This window comes from Mustela erminea, chromosome 3, assembly GCF_009829155.1.
Source record: "Mustela erminea isolate mMusErm1 chromosome 3, mMusErm1.Pri, whole genome shotgun sequence".
Classification (NCBI taxonomy): Eukaryota; Metazoa; Chordata; class Mammalia; order Carnivora; family Mustelidae; genus Mustela; species Mustela erminea.
The window spans coordinates 96,676,108-96,698,851 of record NC_045616.1 but is presented as its reverse complement, the minus strand read 5'-3'; the positions used below and the strand labels follow the sequence as shown (position 1 = coordinate 96,698,851).

Here is a 22,744-nt window from a genome sequence, read left to right as displayed (position 1 = left end):
GTAGTCACCTTTGACACAAGGAACAGAAGGTGAAATAACAAAGGATGTGGGGAACCAATCTCCCAATGCTGGACTTTTAAAAAAATACTGATTTGCATGAACTAATTTTTAGGTGACTGGCCTAGTACAGAGGATGCGTAGAGAAAGTTAGATCAAACCCTCTTGAGTCTGATGTGAAAATGTTTGGTGTCGCCAAGGAAGAGGTGTGCACAAGGGAGTGGGGACCCTGAAGATCTGTGACAAAGAAAGCAAGAGTATTTAAGTTTGCATTCCCCCCAAAAGACAGAAAGAGCAAAGATACATTTTCGAGGTACAAAAAGTAAAAAAGGCAAAATAATCTCACCTTATGAGATCTTTAACATACAATATTTAATGTCAGTCCCTTTAATCTCACCCTTGTTATGAGAGAGAGAGTGTGCGTGTGTGTGAGAGCCAGAGAAGGGGAGGAGGATGGAAATTGATAGCAGTGATGAATGGGAAGCCTGAAAGATAAGGTGATATAAGGGGCTCTGAAATGTCAGGGTGTCTACTGTCCTGGGAACCTTTGAAGCACACTCCATGACGAATCACATTATCTCTCAGCTTAGAAAATTCCTAGAGACAAAGATGGATGGAAAAATCAAAGTCTTTGGGAAGTGTGCACAGCTTTGTGCTCAACCCTGCTGTAAGTTTTGCTTTGTGTGATGTGAAGATTGGGGAGGGAGGGACGTGGGAGTGGGATGGCCTGGGGAGGGGCTTCTACCTGCACACACCTCAGCTGGGGAGTGGGGGTGGGAGTGGGTGCAGAGTAAGGATGCAAATCGGCCTCCCAGGAATGGCCAATCAGCAGTCAGCTGAGGGAATTTGGGTCCCCACCCCAACTCGGTGTGTAAGCACGTGTGTGCTTTTCTGGGACCTTTGTCCCACAAAGTCACAAGAGGCGGGCACCCCTTGCTCCCTTCTTCTTGTCAGATCTGCTTGAATCTTTTCTCCACCAAACCCACCTCGCGAGTCGTGTCTCCTCTTCATCCCGCCACAAATTCGCTCCCGCGCCTCTCAGGGTAAGAGCTCGCAGCACTCCGGACCCGAGTCGTGCGCGGAGCTTGGCACACCAGGTTGCTGGGAACCGCTCCTGGCAGTTCTGCGCTGGTGCAGGCGGCGAGCCACGGCTCGGACACCGCGGCGCTCCTGCCCGCGCGGGGCAGTCCTCCCTCCTGTCCGGAGGCAGCACTGCCAGCCTTGCGCCTGCCGGCACGCTCCTGAACTTTGGGTCTATCCTGTGGGGCTCCGGAAACTCTCGCAACGTCCAGAACACAGAAAATAGACTCATCACCTAATTCGCCAGGGAGCCAGAGCGCTGCGGGGCCGCGGCTCTGCCTGCCCCCGCTCCTCCCTCCACTCCACCCCACCCCACCCCCGCCCGGGCTCGGGCAGCCTCTCGGAGTCACACAGCACCCCCCTCCCACCCCCGGCAGACAAAGGGCCTGGGCAAACTCGCCTCCCGGCCTCCTTGCGCTCCGGGGAGGCGGCGGCGCCCGCGGTGGATAGCGCAAGGAGGCGCGCGCGGGGCAGGGAGCCGCGGCCGCGGTAGCGCGGTCCCGGAAAGAGCCGCGAGATGCGCCTTACACACATCTGCTGCTGCTGCCTCCTCTACCAGCTGGGGGTCTTGTCGAATGGGATCATTGCAGGTAAGTTCTTCCGAGACTTTAGGCTGGCTTTCCAACTTCCCCAGCGGAAACCGAGAACGCAAGGGGAGGCAGGGCTGGTGCAGCCGGTGCGCGGTGAGCAGGGCTCAGTGGGTAGCAGTAGAAAGGAGCGTGCGGGTGCAGATGAGGGGGTCCTGCTAGCGAGCGAAATGCACTCCTCTCGACCTCATTTTAAGCATCGTGGAATGATTAGCTTTCCTCTAATGAGAGCAGTAATATTTGCGTTTACAGCACCTGGAGGAAAACGGGAAGTACAGCAATTGATAGCGAGGCTTTGCTCTGACATATGCTTAAGAAAGTAATGTCTTTGCACCGGTTTTCCTTCACCAACTAAGTGGTGTCACCAAACTTTGCTGCCCCACTCATTCTCCCCTCCCCCCATATCTTCGTACTTTTATTTTGAAAATGCTGGGGTCTGTAATCTGATCGTGAGTCTTTAGGGGTTGCAAGAGTTTCAGGGACTAGACGGGTGGTCTCCAACACATTAACACGAGAACCTTGTATCAGAACCGAATGTGAGCCTGGGAATGCTTGTGCTACTGGAACCGCGGCACTTTAAGCCCCGCACTTCTCTGTCTGCCCCGCCCGCAGGGCTGCAGTTCGCCCCCGACCGCGAGGAGTGGGAAGTCGTGTTTCCTGCACTTTGGCGCAGGGAGCCAGTGGACGCGGCCGGCGGCAGCGGGGGCAGCGCGGACCCAGGCTGGGCGCGCGGCGCAGGCGCCCGGGCGCAGGCGGCCGGCAGCTCACGCGAGGTGCGCTCCGTGGCCCCGGCGCCGCCGGTGGAGCCCGCGGAGGGCCAGTCAGAGCCCCGGCCCCAGCCTCGGCCGCCGTCGCCCCCGGCGGGTGAGGAGGACGAGGAGTTCGAATCGCAGGAACTGCCGCGGGGATCCAGCGGGGCTGCCGCCCTGTCCCCGGGCGCCCCGGCCTCGTGGCAGCCGCCGCCCCCACAGCCACCCCCGTCTCCTCCCCCGGCCCAGGAAGCCGAGCCGGACGGCGACGAGGTACTGCTGCGGATCCCGGCCTTCTCCCGGGACCTGTACTTGCTGCTCCGGAGAGATGGCCGCTTCCTGGCGCCGCGCTTCGAGGTGGAACAGCGGCCGAGCCCCGGCCCGGGCCCAACGCGGGCAGCAGCCGCCCCCCGCCCTCCCGCGCCGCCCGACGCCTCCTGCTTCTACACCGGAGCGGTGCTGCGGCACCCTGGCTCGCTGGCCTCTTTCAGCACCTGTGGAGGTGGCCTGGTAAGCGCCCTTCCTTCCCCAGCTCTCCACTTTCCCGCCACTCCGCGCTCGCCCCTCACACACCGGGCTGGTTTGACTGTCCCTCATCCCCTTCCAAAGTGGTCTCCCTGAACTTCACCCCTGTCTCCACAACGCAGGAAGTCTAACCGGTTTACCTCCCACTGAACATCTCCAGGGCAGTGAGTGAATCTAAAGGCTAATTGGGTGGATGAACAGTCTTCTTCTACCTGGTTCTAGGTTTCTTTTGATTACTGTATCCAACTGCCTCCTGGCAACTCTTCCCACTGGTTTTACTTCTTTCTGTTTTCCAAAATAAGCCCACCACGTGGTGTCTTTTCGGAGTGTGGAAGACAGCCAATCTGCCGAGTCTCCCCCGGGTCTGCCCCCACCCCCAGTTCTGCATTTATTATAAAAAAAAATTTTTTTTTAATGTCCTACTTCAAAGTTGTCAGAACAGTTCTCTAGGGAATTACATTCTGACAGCTGTCTAGAATTTAAACACATGCATAGCCACGCTGGACACCTGTTCAGCGGTGGCCGGGGGTGGGGGTGGGGACAGGAGTGGAGGAGTCACCAAAAGACCTGGAGCTGTGGACGGATGAATGACCTTAGAACCCAGTCGGTATGCAAAGGGTCATGGTTCTGTGGTTTAACTTTTTCTTTCCTGAGGTTTACATTTTACCTGGTGGGAGTTGGCTTTTCTCCTCTCCACTCCATGGTGGAAAGTAGTAGGGGTGGGAGCCTTGCTGAGAGGCCTGTTGGAATGGGAAAGGAGAAACCATTTGCGCTGTCTGAACAATGGAGATCATCTTTGGATTTTCTCTTCTCTGCCCTGACCCAGGTTTGGGGATAATTGTTACCTCCTGTAAGTTGGCCTTTACTTTATGGTAAAGTATACATAACATAAAATTTACTCTTTAACCATTTTTAGATGTACACTTCAGAGGCATTAAGTACCTTCACGTTATTGTACATCCATCATATTGTGGCCTTTATTACTGGTTTAATACAAAACCCACAAGATATTGAAAATGCTCATGTGATTTGTGACTTCATTTTGCTGTTTCTAATGAGCCATTGATGAAATCCACAAGGACTTATCTGAAAACAACCTGCTCGTTTCTAGAAGAATCTAATAGAAATGGAGAGCAGAAAATATCCGCACAATCAAAGCCACCCAAAGTCATGAAATGGAAAAAGATGGTCAAAATCCAGACAAAATGAAACTGGAAATTTTTACCTATGCCCTCCTAAGGTCTCATAGTCCAATGATGTAAATTGCTGGACAAGGCTATATTTTACCAGATGCTCATAATGATGAATATTCAAATATGGACATTTTTAGCCATGAGTGAAAAAAGTTGGCATGGAAAAAATACACGAAAAGCTTTTAAAAATGTTTTTTGTGGAACTGATGTTTGAACACTTCACTGGGGGAAACATTTTGTGGGGCTTTCATTGTCCACTAGTTTTTGGCCAGGGATTAAATAATTACATATAGAAAGTTCCTGGTGTGGTAGAAGCAATAGGGGATAAAGCATTTCACTGTGTTGAAATGTGGGCTTTTGGTCACATTTTCCAAATGAGCTATGCTTTCTCTCCATACTTAAGGGAGCAAAGTTAGAATTATGAGTAGGTTTTTCATAGACTGAATAGGAGTTTGACATACCTCTCTGTTTATCATGTTGGACTTTTACTCACTTTTCCTATTAGCCACATATGTATATGTTCTGAACTGGGAAGTCTTTGTTATTGAGGAAATATGACGTTGCCAGCAATACAGTATAGCAGTCAGACGTTTGAGTTAAAAGTTAGGCAGATAGCCAAGAAGAGTGGGTTTGTTACTCCAGACTCTACCATGCCAGCCCCTTTTCCCTTATGAGGGTGGATTAGGAAAGAGAGCATAATTTTGTTATCTGAGCTCTGACATTGGCTTGTACACTGACAATTGACAAGTCCCTTACCTCTCTGGGCTTCAGTTTTCATTAGTTAAATGAGAGAATTGGATGATTTAATTAAAAACTGGAGGATAGAATTGAAATTCTATTAGATGTTTAATGTATCCTATATCCTCCATTAGGGATTTACAGGTTAGGAGAAGGACAGCATACATAAGTGGTTATGACCCGGTATCTATGGAGCAGCAAGGTGCTGAATCAAATCCTATTCCTGAGATGGATCCAGCTTGGGAACGTGGGGAAGGCATCCCAAAGCAGAGTTCAACTGAAGCATGAGGAGGCTTTTCCCAGGCAAAACAAGGCTAAAGAGTGTTTTAGGTAGAGAGATGATGCTGAAGACATAAAAGTAGAGACCTATCAAGGAAATGAAAATAAGAACCTCCTGTGACTGGGCTAGAAGGTCCAATAAGGGGAAATGACCCTAAAATATCTGGTGAGATCAGACCTCAAAAGCCTTGTCTGCTACACTATAGGCTGTTCCAAACTATTGATTATTGTAAGTCTACATTGTATTCTGTATTTCCAGAAATCTGTGATTCTCTAATTCTAATGTGAGGAGTCACATTGACTTTCTGTGGGGGTGAATTATTTATAAATGCAACTGCTTTTCATTTGCAACAGTTTTTTTTTTTTTTTTCCTTCTTCCCAGTAAGTGAAAGCTTTCTGATCATTAGTTTCTTAGAAAAGAGTAGATATCTAAGTGTACTGTCTCCTCCCCTCTTTTAGCAGCTAGCTTTGTCTTCTGGTGTCTGAACTCCTCCACACCTTTTGGATTAGTGTATATTTGAAAAGATCCAAGAGTCTCTATCAGGGGAGATAGATCATCAACTACCCAGTTCTGCACAGTGGTAAACATTTATAAGATTGGCCAATTCATTCTCCAGATACCAGTCTGCTTGTGCAACGAAAGGGGAAGTGCTAGAATAGATATTTTGGTTATATGATCAGGAGCTGCCTCTTCAAAGTACTTAATCTTTCTGGATCTCATTTTTCCTATTTATAAAACACACAAATTTTATTTGCATATCTAGCAATAGATGTATGAAGTGTTCTCGCTATTTCTGTTTACCCTTCTTAGTCTCTAATATTGAACAGTAATCTTATCTGAGCCACATAGAAGATCCAGTGGGCACATAAATATCCTAATACTAAGCAATGAAACATTTGATAAATAAGTCTTCTGGGCAAGACATTGTGCAGATATGGAGAATACAAAAAGGAGATGAAAAATCCTTGATTTATGTTTCAAGGAGCTTCCAGCCTGGTGTGCCAGTGACAGATGGAAACAAGGAAACACAACAGCTTATATAGCTACAAATGTAGTTTGCCCCAAGTGCTCTGATGCTACTTTCTTAAACATTTCTCTTCATTTTCACAACACTGTAAGATACCTGGTTCCGAGTCAGCAGTCAGTAAAAATCACTGGACAAAAATATAGTAGTTTATTATGTTTTAAATAAGTCTATAAAAATTAAAATAGAAAAATGCAACAAATTAAATTTTATGAAAGAGTAACAACAATTATATTGGCTCAAAAATAACACATTAGTTTTTGTTTTTATTTTTGTTTTTCTTTTTTAAAAGCACACCTAAGCAGAATAAACTAGGTGACTACACACATTACCTGTGGTTCCCTTACAATTGTCTGTTGAAATGGTTATCATTAATATTTGGATTATCCTTCCAGGATGATAAAGAGTGACTACTTAAATTTTATCCCCTTAATTTTTAAGTTTTATACAGTAGTAATTTTGATTAGCTCTTTATAGAGAATCTACAGCCTTGTGTAAATTCAATTGTTTTGAGCAGTTTATGCCTTTTTTCCTGTATCACAGTATTCAATGCCACAGCAAGTTTTGAAGAGTTAAATATTTTAGGATCTCTATTCCAGCAAGGCACTTTCTCAGGTACCAGTACTAAGGCAGGAGGGGAGAGTGTCCTGGCAGGGTTGGGGCAATGGTTGTGCACTAGCAGAACTGGGAACATCTAAATAAAAAAAAGTAAAGATTGCCAACTAATCTCACACATCCACCTTCTTGGTTCAAGCCAAGTCTTAGGAGCCACAGAAAAGATCTTGTAAATAAATCTAAAGGAATATTATAAAAGAGTGCCATTAGTAAGTCAGACATGTTGAATATCTCCTGAAAGACTGAAAACAGTTTGGGCTGGATTCATGGAGAACACGGAGACTTTAGGAAACCTCCATGAACGGCAGAGGCTTTACCAGAAGTGCAGGGAGCAGGAATGCAGGGAGCAGAAGTGGCATTGACTTTTTCTCATGTCCAGTTATGACCAGCATTGGAATCCACATATGCGTGTCTAGGCAAGATCAGAGAGGACAAAGACAGAGCTTTCCCAGGCATGTTGGTGACACCAGAGGACACAGCATCTCCCCTTTCAAACCCCCAGCAGATGGCCCACCTGTTTCATCAAATAACCTGAGGAGTCACCACAGATAGGTGAGCAGGGAAATCAAAAAGATATGAGCTGACACCCAAGAATATCACACTTTTACAAAAATGACCTGCATAAAGGAAAGTCATCAAACTCTGGCCAGTTAATATACAAAGCAACAAAATCAATGAATAAAAGGAGACTTTAATGGAAGCATAAGAGCGGATATATATTCATTGACCAAATAAATTTTAAAAACTACAGCAATACCTGCTGTCCAGAAAAAAATGATTAGTTACAATGGATTTAAAAATAAGTTGTCACTAGAATTAAAAACTCCATCAGTGAACTGACAGGTAAATTTCTGATCTAGAAGATCAGGCCCAGAAATTCTCCCAGAACATAATATGAAGGACAAATGTGTTAATAGTATGAAAGAAAAGTTGTGAGCCATGAATCCTAGGTTTGGATGTTCAAATTTGTCTAATAGCTGTTAACTTTTAAAAAATAACTGAAAGGATGGAGTTTTGTTTATGTGAGTGTAGTGTAATTTATTTGACCATTGTCCTGTTGTTCCAACTCCAGGATAAACACACTTATACAGTGAATACTGTATAAGTTGAGCACACATCTGATTATTTACCATTTATAAAGGATAGAATTTTTAAAATGCATGCAATGTACCCTAAACAATGTACCCTAAACATTTGAATCTAATTTAAATCACATATATATGTGACTTATATATATATACATATCATATATACATATCATATATATGATATATATACATATATATGATATGTATATATGTCTTATATATAAATATATATTTATTTTATCAAATATTATATGATAAATATTTATCATATAAATAAATATGTATATTTATTTATTTATCAGCCAAGCTTTGGATGTGAAGTCTTACAGGTGAACCTCACCCAGTAGGCATACAAACCATTTCCAATATAGACTTTTATATTTGGAAGAAAAACTAAAGACACATTCAGCATAAATTATGTGTAGAATCCTGGACTTTTAAAAATTTCATATCTTTTACAGCTGCTTCATCCCGAATGAAATTAGAGTCATTTTCCTTTAGCAACTTAACCTTTCTCAAGCTTTTCCAAAATTTTCAAGGGAACAAGGACACTTTTGCACTTGTATTTTGCTGTTTAATATTTAGTGTCAGATTAAATTACATGATTACAGAATATTGTACCTATGTGTGTTCAAGCAAATGCAGCTGATTCCTGGTTAACACACAGGCTGATCATTGGAAAGAATTGCATGTAGCAAGACAAGGGAGGAATGTACGAACTATGCGCATTCTGCATGTTGTGTGCCTTGGTGACCGTATTTTTAAGATGGTGTGTAGAGTGTTATTTAATTCAGAGATTTGGGTTGATTTGTCTAACGTGGGTTAGACAGATACTTTTTCTGTATCACAATCACATTTCCAGAAATAAAGGAAGACGTGCACCTCCAGATCGAAGGACGAGTCACCAAGCTCACAGTGGGATAAGTAGAGACCCACGCCTAGACACACTGTGGGAGAATATTAGAAAATCAAAGAGAAAGAGAAAATTCTCTTAATGAGAGAATGATTATCTCTACTGGAATGAGTGTCAGACACTAGAAGATCATGAGTTGATTGTTTTAGAGTTCTAAGGAAATAGAATTTTGAATCCTGGACTCAGCCCAACACCATTCATCATTTTTTTCAAGTTTTTATTTAAATTCCAGTTAGTTAACAAACAGTGTAATATTAGTTTCAGGTATAGAATTTAGTGATTCATCACTTCCATCACTTCCAACACCCAATCTCTGGTCATCACAACAAGTGCCCTCCTTACTGCTCCTTGCCTGTTTAACTTGTCTCCCCACCCACCTTCCCTCCAGTTTGTTCTCTATAGTTAAGAGCCAAATAACCATGCAAACTGAAAGGCAAAATAATGTCATTTTCAAAATTATAAGGGCTCAAACTTTACCAAACAGAGCCTCCAAAATTGTATGCAATGGAAAGTCTTCCTCCAACCCTTTCTCAGTTATTGCTAGATTCCTTCCCAGATGTAGCTGGGGTTATTAGTTTCTAGTGTGTGGTCTAGAAGCAGTTGATTAAGCTTATATTATTTGTATACACACACATGCATGCACATGTGAGATTACCACATGAGTGCACAGAGAGAGTCTCCTTTATTATTTTGATAGTTCCCTTTATCTGATTTGTAAGTATGCTCCTTAATCTACTTAATCTGTTTGGTGTTGAAGTCAACTAGATCAATTCTAGTATTTTCCTATTATGAACAGCACTAAATAAATAGGACTCTGTAAATACACCATTTTGTTTATGTAATGTAAATCTTTGTCAAAGGGCATGTTGTACTGGTAATTTTGGGTGATGATATCTGACTGTACCCCACAGTGGTGGTACCACTCTGTACTCTTCAGGCCAGTGGAGTATGTGAGTACATCTTTCCTCTATGCTTTTACCAATGTGGGTGGTGTTAAAGACATTGATGTTTGTGAAAACTAATAGGCAAAAAAAAAAAAAAAAAGTTCCCTCAGTGCAATTTTAATTGACATTTTGGGGGTATTTTTTGTGAGGCTGAGCATCTTTTCATATTTTTATTCTTATTTCCTTTCCTGTAAATGTTGTGTTCATGTCTGGTAGTCATTTTTTCATTAGAATTTTAGTCTTTTTCATTTCTATTCCAGATCTCTTTCTGTATGAGTATTTTAACAAGATAAATATTAATAACGAAATAATAATGCTAAGTGTAGAAAGTGGAAAATATGTGAAATAAGTCATCTATTAGCTTACCATCTATAGATAGTCACATTTTAGTGAATATGCTGAAAAGGAAATATGAGTATCAAATAAACACTCAAATTGTTCTCAAATTTATTAGTAAGCTAGTAAAAGCAAATTTCCTCAGACATCATTGCTGTTTCATTCGGTTGGCACAAATTATGCAAATTGATAATATCCATAGGGCATGCTTGGAGAACACTTAATCTTACGCATTGTAGGAGAGCAAATTGGTCAAGTCTTTTGTATTGTAAGTACTTAAATTTGAAATGCTTACCCTTCCTTTCAGGAATATTCATTTGTGCGCAAAAGACTGACATATCACCCTCTTCCTTATAATACTGTTTTCAAGGGCAGAACATTGTAAGTAGTCCTCATTAGGGGGCGACTTACATAGATATATTGTGCTGAATGCCTGGAGAAAAAAAAGATAAAAAAGTCATTCCTTGTTTCAGTATACATACAGTCCTCAAGAAACTGTTCCTTTGCTTCAGCTTCTTGCCCTCCCTACATCCCTCACAACTCTGTGATTTAGTCAGAGTTCAGTATGCCTTCATCACCTTGAAGAACGCATCTCTTTAAGGCATTCTATGGTTTTCTGGTTTAAGATTCAGGATGGCATATATGATTGTTGTCCTACCAGTGGTGACACATGAGAATTTTCTGTATGTAGATTGTGCAGACCCTCCAGTCTTATTTAAGGCAATCATACAGTGAATTCTAATAAAAAATCAGTCTTAGAAGAATCATCGTGCTGATGGATGAACATTGTACATTAAAAGTCAATAAATTCTTTAATCATATATTAATCTATATCTTAATATCTTGAATTCAGGCATGGGCCAATTTTATGAGAATAAATTTGTTTAATAATAATATTTGCTTATTAAATATTTAATCATTAACATTAATATTTTGTACATACTTGGAATTTATTAGTTGAATCATAGTGTGGTATACTTTTTAAATTCAGGAAATTCTTTACAGGAGCCTTCAAGTATTTCCTATGCAACACTAAAACAGCATATTTTTATTGAGCTCACGCACAATTGAATGTTTCCGCGTAATTGCAGTTACAGTTTAATCCCAGATGGTTTCATGGACTTCTTTGTACAGCGTAATGCATAATCAGAGGAGTTCCAGGTTCCTGATAGATGGGAAGTGTCTTACCTTAGGAAAGTAATCTTGATATATTTAGAGGCAGTGGGACAACCAGTAGTCCCTCTTGGATTATGATTTGGGGGGTTTCCTGAAAGGAAATTTTAAGATTCCCTTGGCTAAGCAAGGACCATCACTTGCTTCACAGTGCATTTAGGGTACAGCCATGGTGAGCACATCATCTTGTCTCCATCTCATCTTTATTCTCATGCCAAACCCTAGACTGAGAGAAGTGAGAAAATGGGAACTAAGCCATTTTAATGCTACCCAGATATTTCTACAGAATTATTGCGTGACGGTGTTGAGAAGGCCCTTGGGGCTTAGAGAGTTTAGTACTTGACTTTTCCAACAAGAGAAACTTGATTCCATTTCATAATTAATGTGCATATATCTGTAATAAATTATTAACTGTTTAGGCTTTAAATCAAATGATTAGGAAATAGAGCTGATGAGCCAAGGCCAATTTTGGCATTATTTAACATATTCTGCTTTCCTGTTGCTTTCCACTGAAAAAAAAAGTAAGATCTAAATATTTGTTTTTTTGTTTTTTCCCTTCACAAGCACAAAAAGATGTTTTGCCCCAGATTTTTTTTCCCCTCTTATTTCTGCCAGGCTTTGTCTAAAAAATATGACCACTTTCTGCAGTGAGCCCACATCACTGGCTCTTTGCTCATGCTTCTTGCTGCTTTTTTTCTTAAAATTTGGTGTGCAGATAGCTTTATCAAAATCATGGTGGTAAGTGTGAGGCTGAGGGAGTTGGGAATTCTCCATTTACATCAGAATCCCAGACTGGGTCTCAGATCCAAGAAATGCATTTAAAAAGAACCCAAGGTGATTCTTGTGCAAGCTAAAATTTGAGGGTGGCCACTAGGAATTTAAGAAACAAACCAGATGAATATATGGGAAGAGGGAAAAAAAGAGAGAGAGAGAGGGAAGCAAATCATGGGAGACTCTTGATGGTAGAGAACAAATTGAGGGTTCATGGAGGAAGGGGGGTCAGAGACAGGCTAAATGGTGATGGGCAGTAAGGAGGGCACTTGTTATGAACACTGGGTTTTGTACAGAAGTGATGAATCACTAAATTCTGCTGGTGAAACCAATATTACATTATGTGTTCACTAACTAGAATTTAAATTTTGAGTGGCTTTGAAAACTCTAGCAATCACCATCTTTAACGACTAGAGTTACATCCAACAAACTTTACACCCAAGGTGTCTTGAATGGATTTTATTCCTCCTTATTAGCTCCTGTAGTGAACTTGGATACCTTCTGTCCTTGCCTTTAACGTCCTCCCAGAACCCACTCAGATCTCATTGAGCTGGTAAGGATTTTATAGATTTTAAGTCATTATTCAACAAGTTATAAATATGTGCTCATTAGTTGGGAGGTGATATAGTGGGACCTTTATGCCAGTATGAATGTTTTTCTACTCTTTAGGTGAAAAAGTATATAGAAACTGAAACTTGCTTCTCATTCTAGAATTTGGAAGTCAACAAAGGCAAATAGCTTCGAAGTGCCACCAGCAGTTGTATGGGTAATGTAACAGGAAACTTATTCCAGCTGTTTCACAATTGTTATTGTAATGAAATAAAATTGATTGGCAACACAGGAAGAAACATACATTCAGCTTGAAGGGGGGTCTGTGGTGGCAGCCATTTTAGATGTGGATAAATGAAGACAGAGGCACATTGCTGTGGAACATTAGAAAAATCACTGAGAAAATTATAAACTCCTTGCAAGAAATTACCTACTCTGGAATGGCAAGGTACTGTGGTAGGGTTAAGAGGACCTTTGGCGGTATGTCAGAATTAAAAGGTAAGCTGTCTCAAATGACAGAAATAGCTAAAAAGAAATAAAATAGCAAATCTCATCTATTCATTTACATTCTGTGGATGTCAATTTGGATGTCATAAGCCCTGTAAAACTCATTAGAATTAACAGCCAAAACATATCAACCTGCTTAGAGGAATGACCAGGCAGATAATCACATCAATAATCTGATAGATGCAAATAGTGTATTTCTGTTATTACTTGGATCCCAAAGTGTATGAATAAAATGTGATAGGTAAGTTTTCATTATAAAAGTGTTATATTACCAGCAGATATTTTAGCATACCCAGTTCGTAGATGGGCAGTTCAGTTTTTGACCAAGGAACTTATGTATAATTAGCATAAAGTCTTTGTGTTGTTTTCTGCTCTGGTTGTGTGCTTGCAAATAGAACACATAGCATTTCAGAATTTTATTACAACAAAATAGAAAGTTTGAGTCATTTATCACACAAGTAATGATTATGTATAAATATAACTAACAAAGCATAATGTCTGAGTGATTCATTATGGAAATATGTCTTTTAATAAATTTAATTTAACATCCTCTCTTTTGTCTACTAACTTATATAATTCCTTTGTCTCTGTAGATCTCCAGTTAAAATCTTGTCAGTTCACAATAGGCAGTTCTAATTAGTAATATTTTAAAAAGTATTGAATCAGGGGTGCCTGGGTGGCTCAGTGGGTTAAAGCCTCTGCCTTCTGCTCAGGTCATGATCTTGGGGTTCTGGAATCGAGTCCCGCATCAGGCTCTCTGCTTAGCGAGGAGCCTGCTTCCCCGCCTCTCTCTGCCTGCCCCTCTGCTACTTGTGATCTCTCTCTCTGTCAAATAAATAAACAAACAATATGTTAAAAAAAAGTGTTGAATCAGTATCTTAAGTTGAATGTTGCTATGTAAAAATTTTTCTAAGTAGAATCTATTTCTCATGAGTAAGATAGATTCATGAATATGTTGAGCTGATTTTTGTAGGGTAAGTCATTATTTAAAATGTAACATAAAGGATATTGTGAATGCTTTTTTTTCTACTTTTTTTTTTTTTTTTTTTTTTTACTGGTATGATTTATCTACCCTAAAATTCACCCAAATGTACAATGCAGTGACTTTTAGTACATTTACAGAATTGTGCAACCATAGCCACTACCCAGTTTTAGAATATTTCCATCACCCCCAAGTGGTCACTCATACCCATTTCCAGTCACCCTGTTCCTAGACCCCAGTGCCAGGAAATCACTAATTTACTTTCTGTTTCAAAGGATTTGCCTTTATGTTTCTTAAAATGAAATCATACAAAATTTGGTCTCTTGTGTTTAAGGCTTAAACTTAGTGTAATGTTTTTGAGGTTAGTCTGAGTGGTAGCATGTATCAGTAGTTCACTTTTTTCTTGCTGGATAATAAACCATTGTTTAAAAAAATTTTTTTTTAAGGGTTCTATATATTTATTTGAGAGAGAAAGAGAGCATAAGTATGGGGAGTGAGAGAGACAAGCAGATCTACGGTGAGCTTGGAGCCCAGTGCAGGGCTTGAGTCCAGGACCCTGAGATCATAACCTGAGTGGAAAGCAAGAGTCTGATTAACGATCTGAGCCATCCAGGCACCCCAATAAGCCATTGTTTATATAACACCACATTTTGTTTATCTCTTTGTAAGTTGTGGACATTTGGGTTGCTTTTACTTTTTCACTTATGAATAACAGTAATAACAATATACATTGTGTAGGTATATATTTTCATACCCCGGGGGTAGACATCTAAGAGTGGAGTTGCTAGGTCGTTTGGTAAATGTATTTAGGAAATTGGCAAGTAGTTTTACAAAGTTCTGCGCCAGTTTATATTCCTACCATCAAAGTATCAGCATTCTAGTTTCTCCACATCCTCAACAACACCTGTTATTGTCTCATTTTGATCATAACTACTTTATGACTGTGCAGTGGTATCTCCTTGTGGTTTTAATTTGCATTTTTCTGATGGCTGTATTGAGCAGCTTATCATCTGCTGTCTCATAGCTACTCTTAAATCATCTTGGGTGAAATGCATATCAGATCTTTTGCCTGTTTTAGGTTTTCTTTTTTTAAATTATTTGGTTTCAAGAGTTCTTTATATACTTGGGTGTAAATGTTTTTTCAGACATATGATTTGCTACTGTTTTCTTCCACTCTCTGCATTTCTATTCAGTTTTTTAATGGTGTCTTCTAAAGCTAATTTTTATAAATTTTGAAAAAAAAATCCAGTTTATCATTTTTTTTTTTTTTTTTTTTTGCTTTATCGAATGTACTTTTGGTGTTGTATCTAAGAACTCTGTGTCTAACTTACAGTTGCATAGACTTTCTCCCACTGGTGGCATAGGTCTTCTTCCATACTTCTGGTTTTTATATTTAGGTCTATGATTTATCCTGAGTTAGTTTTTGTGTATGGTGTGAAGTCAGGGTCCAGATTAATCTCTTTGCATATATATATCCAATTTCTCTCAACATTGTTTACTGGAAAGTTCATTCTTTCCTCATGAAATGCCATAGGACTTTTGTTGAAAGTCAACCACAAATACAAGTTTACTTTTGAATAATTCGTATTCTTCTTTATATACATAAATATGTTTATCCTTATGTAATATATTTTGAGTTTGGGAACTTCAAGTTTGATTTCTTTTCAAAAAATGTTTTGGCTATTCTCTATCCTTTGCATTTCTATCAAAATTTTAGGATCAGATTGTTAATATTGACATAGGGTCTGCTGGACTTTGATAGGAATTGTGTTTAAAGATCAGTTTGGGGAGTAAACAACACAAAAGCTTTTTTGTTATCTGAAAGTTGTTATTACTAAAGCAGTCCTTAGGGGATGTTTTTAAACACTGCATTGATTGATAAGGAACAGAATTATCTACTGATCGCTCATATTATAGTGTACAAGATTTAAAATTCTTAAGGATTTATGAAAACAAGGAAAGCCACTCATTTGGAGTTATACAAATAAAATATACAAAATAGGGAGTTGTACACTTAGTGTCTTTGCAAAATTAGGATGTGAATCTAGGTATCATATTCCAATGCTGCTTCATATATCCCATTGCTGTGAAAGACCAACATTGTTAGTGTCAGGTTCAAATAAAATAAACAAGTAAGTCCAAACAAACTTAAAAAATCCAAATCAACCTTTCGGGAAGTAGATCTTAGTCAAAAGCATTCAGACTTACTTCCTAAATGTAAATTGATATCCAAATAATTCTGTTTATTTAAATGGAGCCAAGATTTCCAATATATAGCCTTTTATTAAAAACCAAAGCAATATAATTTCTCTGGTAATATGAGTATAGACAGATGTCTTCCAGCTATATGAGTCATGATTGAGGAAATGTTACGAAAATAAAGAGCCTTAGATAGTTAATATCCATGTCATTAATATAATAATGATATAAAGAGGTCTCATAAAAAATAGAAATATTATATTTAGTTAATTCCAGTGGATAATTTTCACATTTTAGCAGCTTTTACATAGGGTTGTGTTATAAAACAGACCGCATCGTAGAATTGATGAAATTTAATATGAAAGCAAATGTGATCTTGGTGTCATGTTAGGAAGTGAACATGTATGAAAGCCTAGTTGCAATTTGTTCTGGAAAAACTTAGCTTCTAAAATAAAAAGTAGTAATATTCAAATAGTTATATTTAAATCTTTGGTTTTGAGTGATAATGTAGGGAGATATACACAGGAAATCTTTATAAGTTTTTTTTTTTCTTAATGTGCTTAAATTTCTTCTGCTGAAGTTATCTGTAGGTCAGGATTAAACCAGATTTTCATCCTGTACATCTTAAATTTGAGCTTTAAGAAATAGAATGATGGTCCAAGAATTCTTCCAGGATAGGTGCTTTGGAGTGGTCAGTGGAAAATGGACAAGACATGTTTACAAATACCACCTGAAAATTGGGTCCAAACTTAAGCTGGTAGAATAGTAAATTAAAGAAATATGTTTGACCACTAATTTAATTCCCCTGATGGTTTATTTTGCCTTTTCAGTTTCCATAGTTCTTTCTCCGTGTCAGCCCCCAAGAGCTTACATAATCTATGTGATTTGACACAATCTTCTTTGGAGAGAGGTACAGTCATGAAGGAGGTCAACCGTTGGAAAGATGAAAGAGGAGAAGCAAATCTACTGGTGCATATTTAGAATGTGTTCTAAGCTTAAGAATGTGGAAAGCCCTTATTTCTATTTGAAATGCTTTTGGAATAACATACTACAGCATCCCTGGGGACAGCCCAGCACTGCACATTAGTATGGTTTAAGAGAGCTCCAAAACATTTGCCTATAGTTAGCTCAGTTGTAGTATTTTAGTAAGTGTTCTAATAACTTGGCTGCTCTTGCTTTGGCTGTGGAAACTCCACAAGTGCACAGTGTCCAATTTTTGGGTGCTTGGTCACATGGTCTTACGTGTTCTGAACCTATTAATAACTCACCATAGACTTGTAAGAGAATACATCAGACTCGATATTGGAACTGCGTAATCAACTGTCTACTTAATCCTTCTCTCATTTCTTTCCATTACCCATTCCTCTAGAAGATATACACTCAGTTCTGTTCAGTGCTTATTTTCCCTCCCATTCCTGTAATTCTGAAATGGATTCCAATGAATTAGTCTTGGAGACTTAAAAAAATACAATGTAAGTGCCAAAGAAGATAATGAAGGACCTCCATAATGCTATCAATTGTTATAATTGTGGTAATAACAGGTCTTTAAGGTACTTTATAGTTTATAAGCTGCATTGACAAAATCTTTTGATTGTGGTATGTCTACACATTTTTAGAAAATAAGTGACCTGCTCCAACAAATGCATAGGTATGAGTAGATTTCCATAACCTGACAGTGGCATACAAGAGACATGCCTGCAAGAAATAGAGGTATTGGACTTTTCTATTAATCATACCTACAAGGGCAGGAAGCAGGTGACGCCTGTACCTTTTTCTTTTTCAGATCAATAAGAATTGGCAAATAGAATTCTATTTGCATCAATTTTTAAAAAGAAAGACTCTAGGCTCAGTATATAATACCTGTATTTACTGAGCACCACGATACACCGTACTCACACTCAGACTCACACTGCCATACAGCATGGCTGATTTTCATAGAAACCCACTAAGATACACACTCTTGCTTGATTTTATAGATGAGATGCTGAAGCTCATCGATATTGAGTAAATCACCCATATCAAGCAGCTGGTAATGCTAGGAGGTAAAATTCAAAGTCACACCCGTGTGTGTGTGTGTGTGTGTGTGTTCTGTGTCTATGTGTATGTGTGAGTGCGTGTGTGAGCATACGTGTGTACATGGTGAAAATCTTTTGTTACTTCAGTTTTATTTATCAGAGATGTATAACATTCACATCATTTTAATTCTTTGATCCAAGGTATAGGGTGGAAATTGACATGGAGTAGATACAAGAAAAGAATTTGACATAATAGAAGTTACTAGTTTTTTTGAGAGGCCCAGAGAGGGTTGGGGGAGGGGTAAGGGGGAGGAAGAGAGAAAGGATCTTAAGTAGGTTCCATCTCACAACCCTGAGATCCTGACCTGAGCTGAAATCAAGAGTCAGACGCTTAACTGACTGAGCCTCCTAAGCTCCCAGAAATTACTGAATTTTAATGTAACCTATTTTTCCTTACTCCTTCTAGTTGCTATCTTGTATTAGTATTCTCAAAAGTTTAAAGCAATAAATTAGCACACAGTAGAGGGGTTTTCTTTAAAATATGCCTGTCAGAGTCCAATACCATAAACACTTCTGAAACCAAAGAATTTATTAATGTCACTTGCCGGTTTCATTGTTAGAAAATGCTTTTGGAAAATCCTGGGATCTTGGAATTAATCTTGGTTTTGTTCTTTGGAATGCATAGAATTCTTTATCTCTCTTATGACAGTCAGCCATGACTGTGACAATAGCTACAAACAGAATAATTTATGAGTCAGTTCAGTTTGGGACATTGTACCTAGTGGTTTTTAAGAGTTACCTGAGTAGTTTTTATCGTAATCCTGTGAGGAAGGTGTCCTTATACCCATTTTGTTGGTCAGGAAGTTGAGGAATTTGCTTGAGGTCTCCAAGGAAGTAAGCTTGGAATCAAATCCAGGTGTGCCTGGTTTGAAAGTTAATACCCTTTATGGAAGTGATTTGAAGATTGTGTTCTGCAGGACTATGAAAATCTGAAGTGTTCTTCCAGAAGTTGCCATGTTTCAGATTTTGGAGTGAGAGAGAATGAAGGGGAGGGTTAAGAGTAGAAGGTGAACTCTAGGCTCTTCTAAACCTGAGTGTCATCATCTCTGTTGTTTTGTGTTTAATATTCATGGAATATTTGGTTTGAAAAGTTTCCAAGTAGAATAAAAAATTTTAGGGACACCTGGGTGGCTCAACCATTAAGCGCCTGCCTTTGGCTCAGGTCACGGGTCCTGAGATTGAGCCTTGCATCGGGCTTCCTGCTCCGTGGAGAGCCTGTTTCTCCCTCTTACACTCGCCTTGTTTGTGTTCCCTCTCTCGCTGTCTCTCTATCAAATAAGAGAATAAAATAAAAAAAATAAAAAAAGAAAGAAAAGAGAACGGACATGGTCCTGACTGAATGTGAGACTACAAACTTAATCTAAGTTTAAAAAAAAAAAAAAGTTTTATTGGAACTCCTAGAACTTTGACTTCCAGCCATGATGAAACAGGAGCTAGAATATCAAGCAAACTACGTGAATTAACGGTGGTTTTTTCAGGCATCAGGCAAACGGTAGCACATGGCAGTCATTTCTGAGAGAAAAGACACCCATGAAGAATCCATGCATATGTCCCAGTTTACAGCCTGAGGGAGGCTGTGGCACTGAAGGACCAAAACTCGATCCGGGGGTTTTTACTGAATTAAAAAGACAGGGTTGGGATATGAGAGGAGCTGAGGAGGCTAGAATTTGCTGAAGAGCTAAAAACTTGGTGCGTTCAAAAATAAAAATAATCGATAAACGATTTTTTAAGAAAAAAATGGCAAAAAACACAAATGCTCAATGTAAATAGAGTGAGGACATCATTACAAATGCAATAGGCATAAAGGGATAACAAGGGACTATAATTAACAACTTTGTGACAAGAAATTCAGTGACTTAGACGAAATGGACAAATAATGTCATAAAACACCCAAGCTCCCGGAAGAAAAATCAGTAAATCTGAACAGCATTCTTTCTTTCTCCTTCTCTCTCTTTTTAAAAATATTTATTTATTTATTTGAGAGAGGTGAGGGTGGGGGCAGGGCTTGAGCAAGGTTTGGAGGGGCAGAGGGAAAGAATCTGATGTAGACCCCCTGCCAAGCACAGAGCCTGACACGGGGTTCCATCTCAGGATCCTGTGATCATGACCTGAGCTGAAATTGAGTCAAACGCTTAACTGACTGAGCCAACCAGCTGCTCTGGAACAGCATTATTTCTATTGAGAAACTGAATTTGTAGTTAAAAACTCTTTGCAGACAAAAATGGCTCACCTCATGAATTCTGTCAATTTAAGAGCCTTCAGTCATCCAGACGCCATCAAGTTGAATTATCAACTTGCCATCAAGTTGAATTATCCCCTCACCATTTTCATTTTTCTGTACCATATACATGTAATGGAAGATACTTTGTGTGGGGTATTTTGTTACCTTTATTGTTCCAAATTAAGAGACCTACTAGGTTTCTTAATTCCCAGAGAACACAATGATCCAAAAAAATTTTCCATCATATTATACATAGATTTGCAAAATTTCAGTTAAGTGCTACTCTAAACACTTGTTTACATTGCAGTAGAACTTGTGAGAACCAAGAACTGTTATTGACGATGTTCCATGACATTGCTGTTAACTGTCCATTACCGTCTACACAATCCTCTCCTGCTGATCATGAGCCTCTTATTTACATTTCTGGAGATCACACCATCACCATTTGCTTCGTATCATGGCAAATTTTTATACATTACTTTTATGTTGAGATTTTTCAAATGAATTTTTATGAAAGCATTAGCTTTTCAGGAAAATTCCGTTCTAAGGATTTTCTTTGGGTATATAGATAGGGTCAGAGGTAAATAATATTTCTGGTATTTTCATATACTTAACTTTGCTTATATAATATAAATGGGATTATATATTATGTGTCTTCTGTAACTTTTAAGTGAATGGCAGATCTTTATTCATTTAGAATACTACTATTTTATTAGCTATATACATTACATATGTCTTCTATAAGTTTGTAGCCTCAAGATCATTTTATGCCATTTATGTAAATTTTTAAAGAATCATATAATATTCCATAATATGAGACCACAATAATTTACTTAAAATGCTAATGTAACTTATTAGTTAAGAGCAAGCAGCTCTGCCGTCTAAATATTCTGTTACTTTCGGTAAGATATTTAATCTCCCTGATATTCTTCTTGATATTTAAAACAGGGAAAAATATTTCCTATTTCATATGGTTGTAGTTGAGATTAGAGAAATAATGCAAATAAATTACTACCAGATCAGGATTTTTCAACCTTGCCACTAATGACCTTTAGGGTAGGATAATTGTTGTGGGGGACTGTTTTGTGCATTTGTCGAATGTTTAATAGCATCTTTGGTCTCTACCCACTAGATACCCCATCAGGGCTGCCAAAAATGTGTCTAGACGTTGCCAGATTCTGCACCTCATCCCTGTAGTAGGGGATACAAATAGACCCACTGAGAATCACTGTTGGAGAGAAGAGCCTGGTATGGTACATGGTAGTAAGTCTGCTACATGAAGCTTGGCACATGCACAACACAGTTCTCGGGCATGATCTTTGCATCGACTACATTGTGGGTGCATCTTGCCTCAATTCTCCCTGGTAGTGGCCATTAATAAAGTGTCCCATGTTTCCAGGCTTTAGGTTGGTGCCATTTTTACACTACCACAAATAACACTAATTTTGCAATACCACAATCAGTTACATAGATCTTTGTACACCTATATGAGTGTAACTACCAGGGATATTCCTGGAAATGTTATCTTTGAAGGGGGAGGCAACACAGGTCTTACCATACTGATTTTTTTTTTTTAAGATTTTATTTATTTATTTGACAGAGGGAGACACACAGAGAGAGGGAATACAATGGGAGGAGCAGGAGAGGAGAAGGCGGCTTCCTGCCAAGCATGGAGGCCGCATGATCCTGAGATCATGACCTGAGCCGAAGGCAGATGCTTAATGACTGAGCCACCCAGGCACCTCATACTGAAAATTTGATACATCTGCCAAATCACCTTCCAAAAATGCTAGACCTGTCTACACTCTCATCTGTTGCACCTAAGATTGCCCTTTTCTTCATATCTTTGTCCATAGTGAATACTAATGTTCCTTTTGTATTAAACCATATTTTACAAATTTTTAATGTTTCTTTCCCTAACTTACCTTTCTTCTGTGAATTACATGCACATAAGCATTGCCTATTTTTCTATTAATCTTTTAGTCATTCAAAGCTGCATCTAAATCTCTAATTATAAAACTATTCAAGTGTACAGAAAAGCACAGAGATTAAATAGAGCTAACACCCAGGTTTCATGAATGTTAACATTTTAGCATTTTTTGCTTAAGATTTTTATTTTGAGATTTTCACATGGTATTGAAGCCCTTGTGGTGCTCTTCCACAGCCATCTTATTTTCTTGAGTCCCCAGATGTAACCA

General features: G+C 39.3%; 1 protein-coding gene across 2 annotated transcripts in view; it reads left to right on the top strand.

Annotated features, from left to right (window-relative positions):
- Positions 1 to 913: 913 nt before the first annotated feature.
- Positions 914 to 22,744, top strand: part of ADAMTS19 (ADAM metallopeptidase with thrombospondin type 1 motif 19) — a 252,739-nt gene continuing 230,908 nt past the window's right edge. For both annotated transcript variants that reach the window (XM_032336832.1, XM_032336831.1), the window contains exons 1-2: positions 914 to 1,667; positions 2,277 to 2,923. In XM_032336832.1, coding sequence (XP_032192723.1) covers positions 1,595 to 1,667; positions 2,277 to 2,923 — 720 coding nt within the window. In that variant the 5' untranslated portion in view covers positions 914 to 1,594. The remainder of the gene's footprint in view (positions 1,668 to 2,276; positions 2,924 to 22,744) is intronic.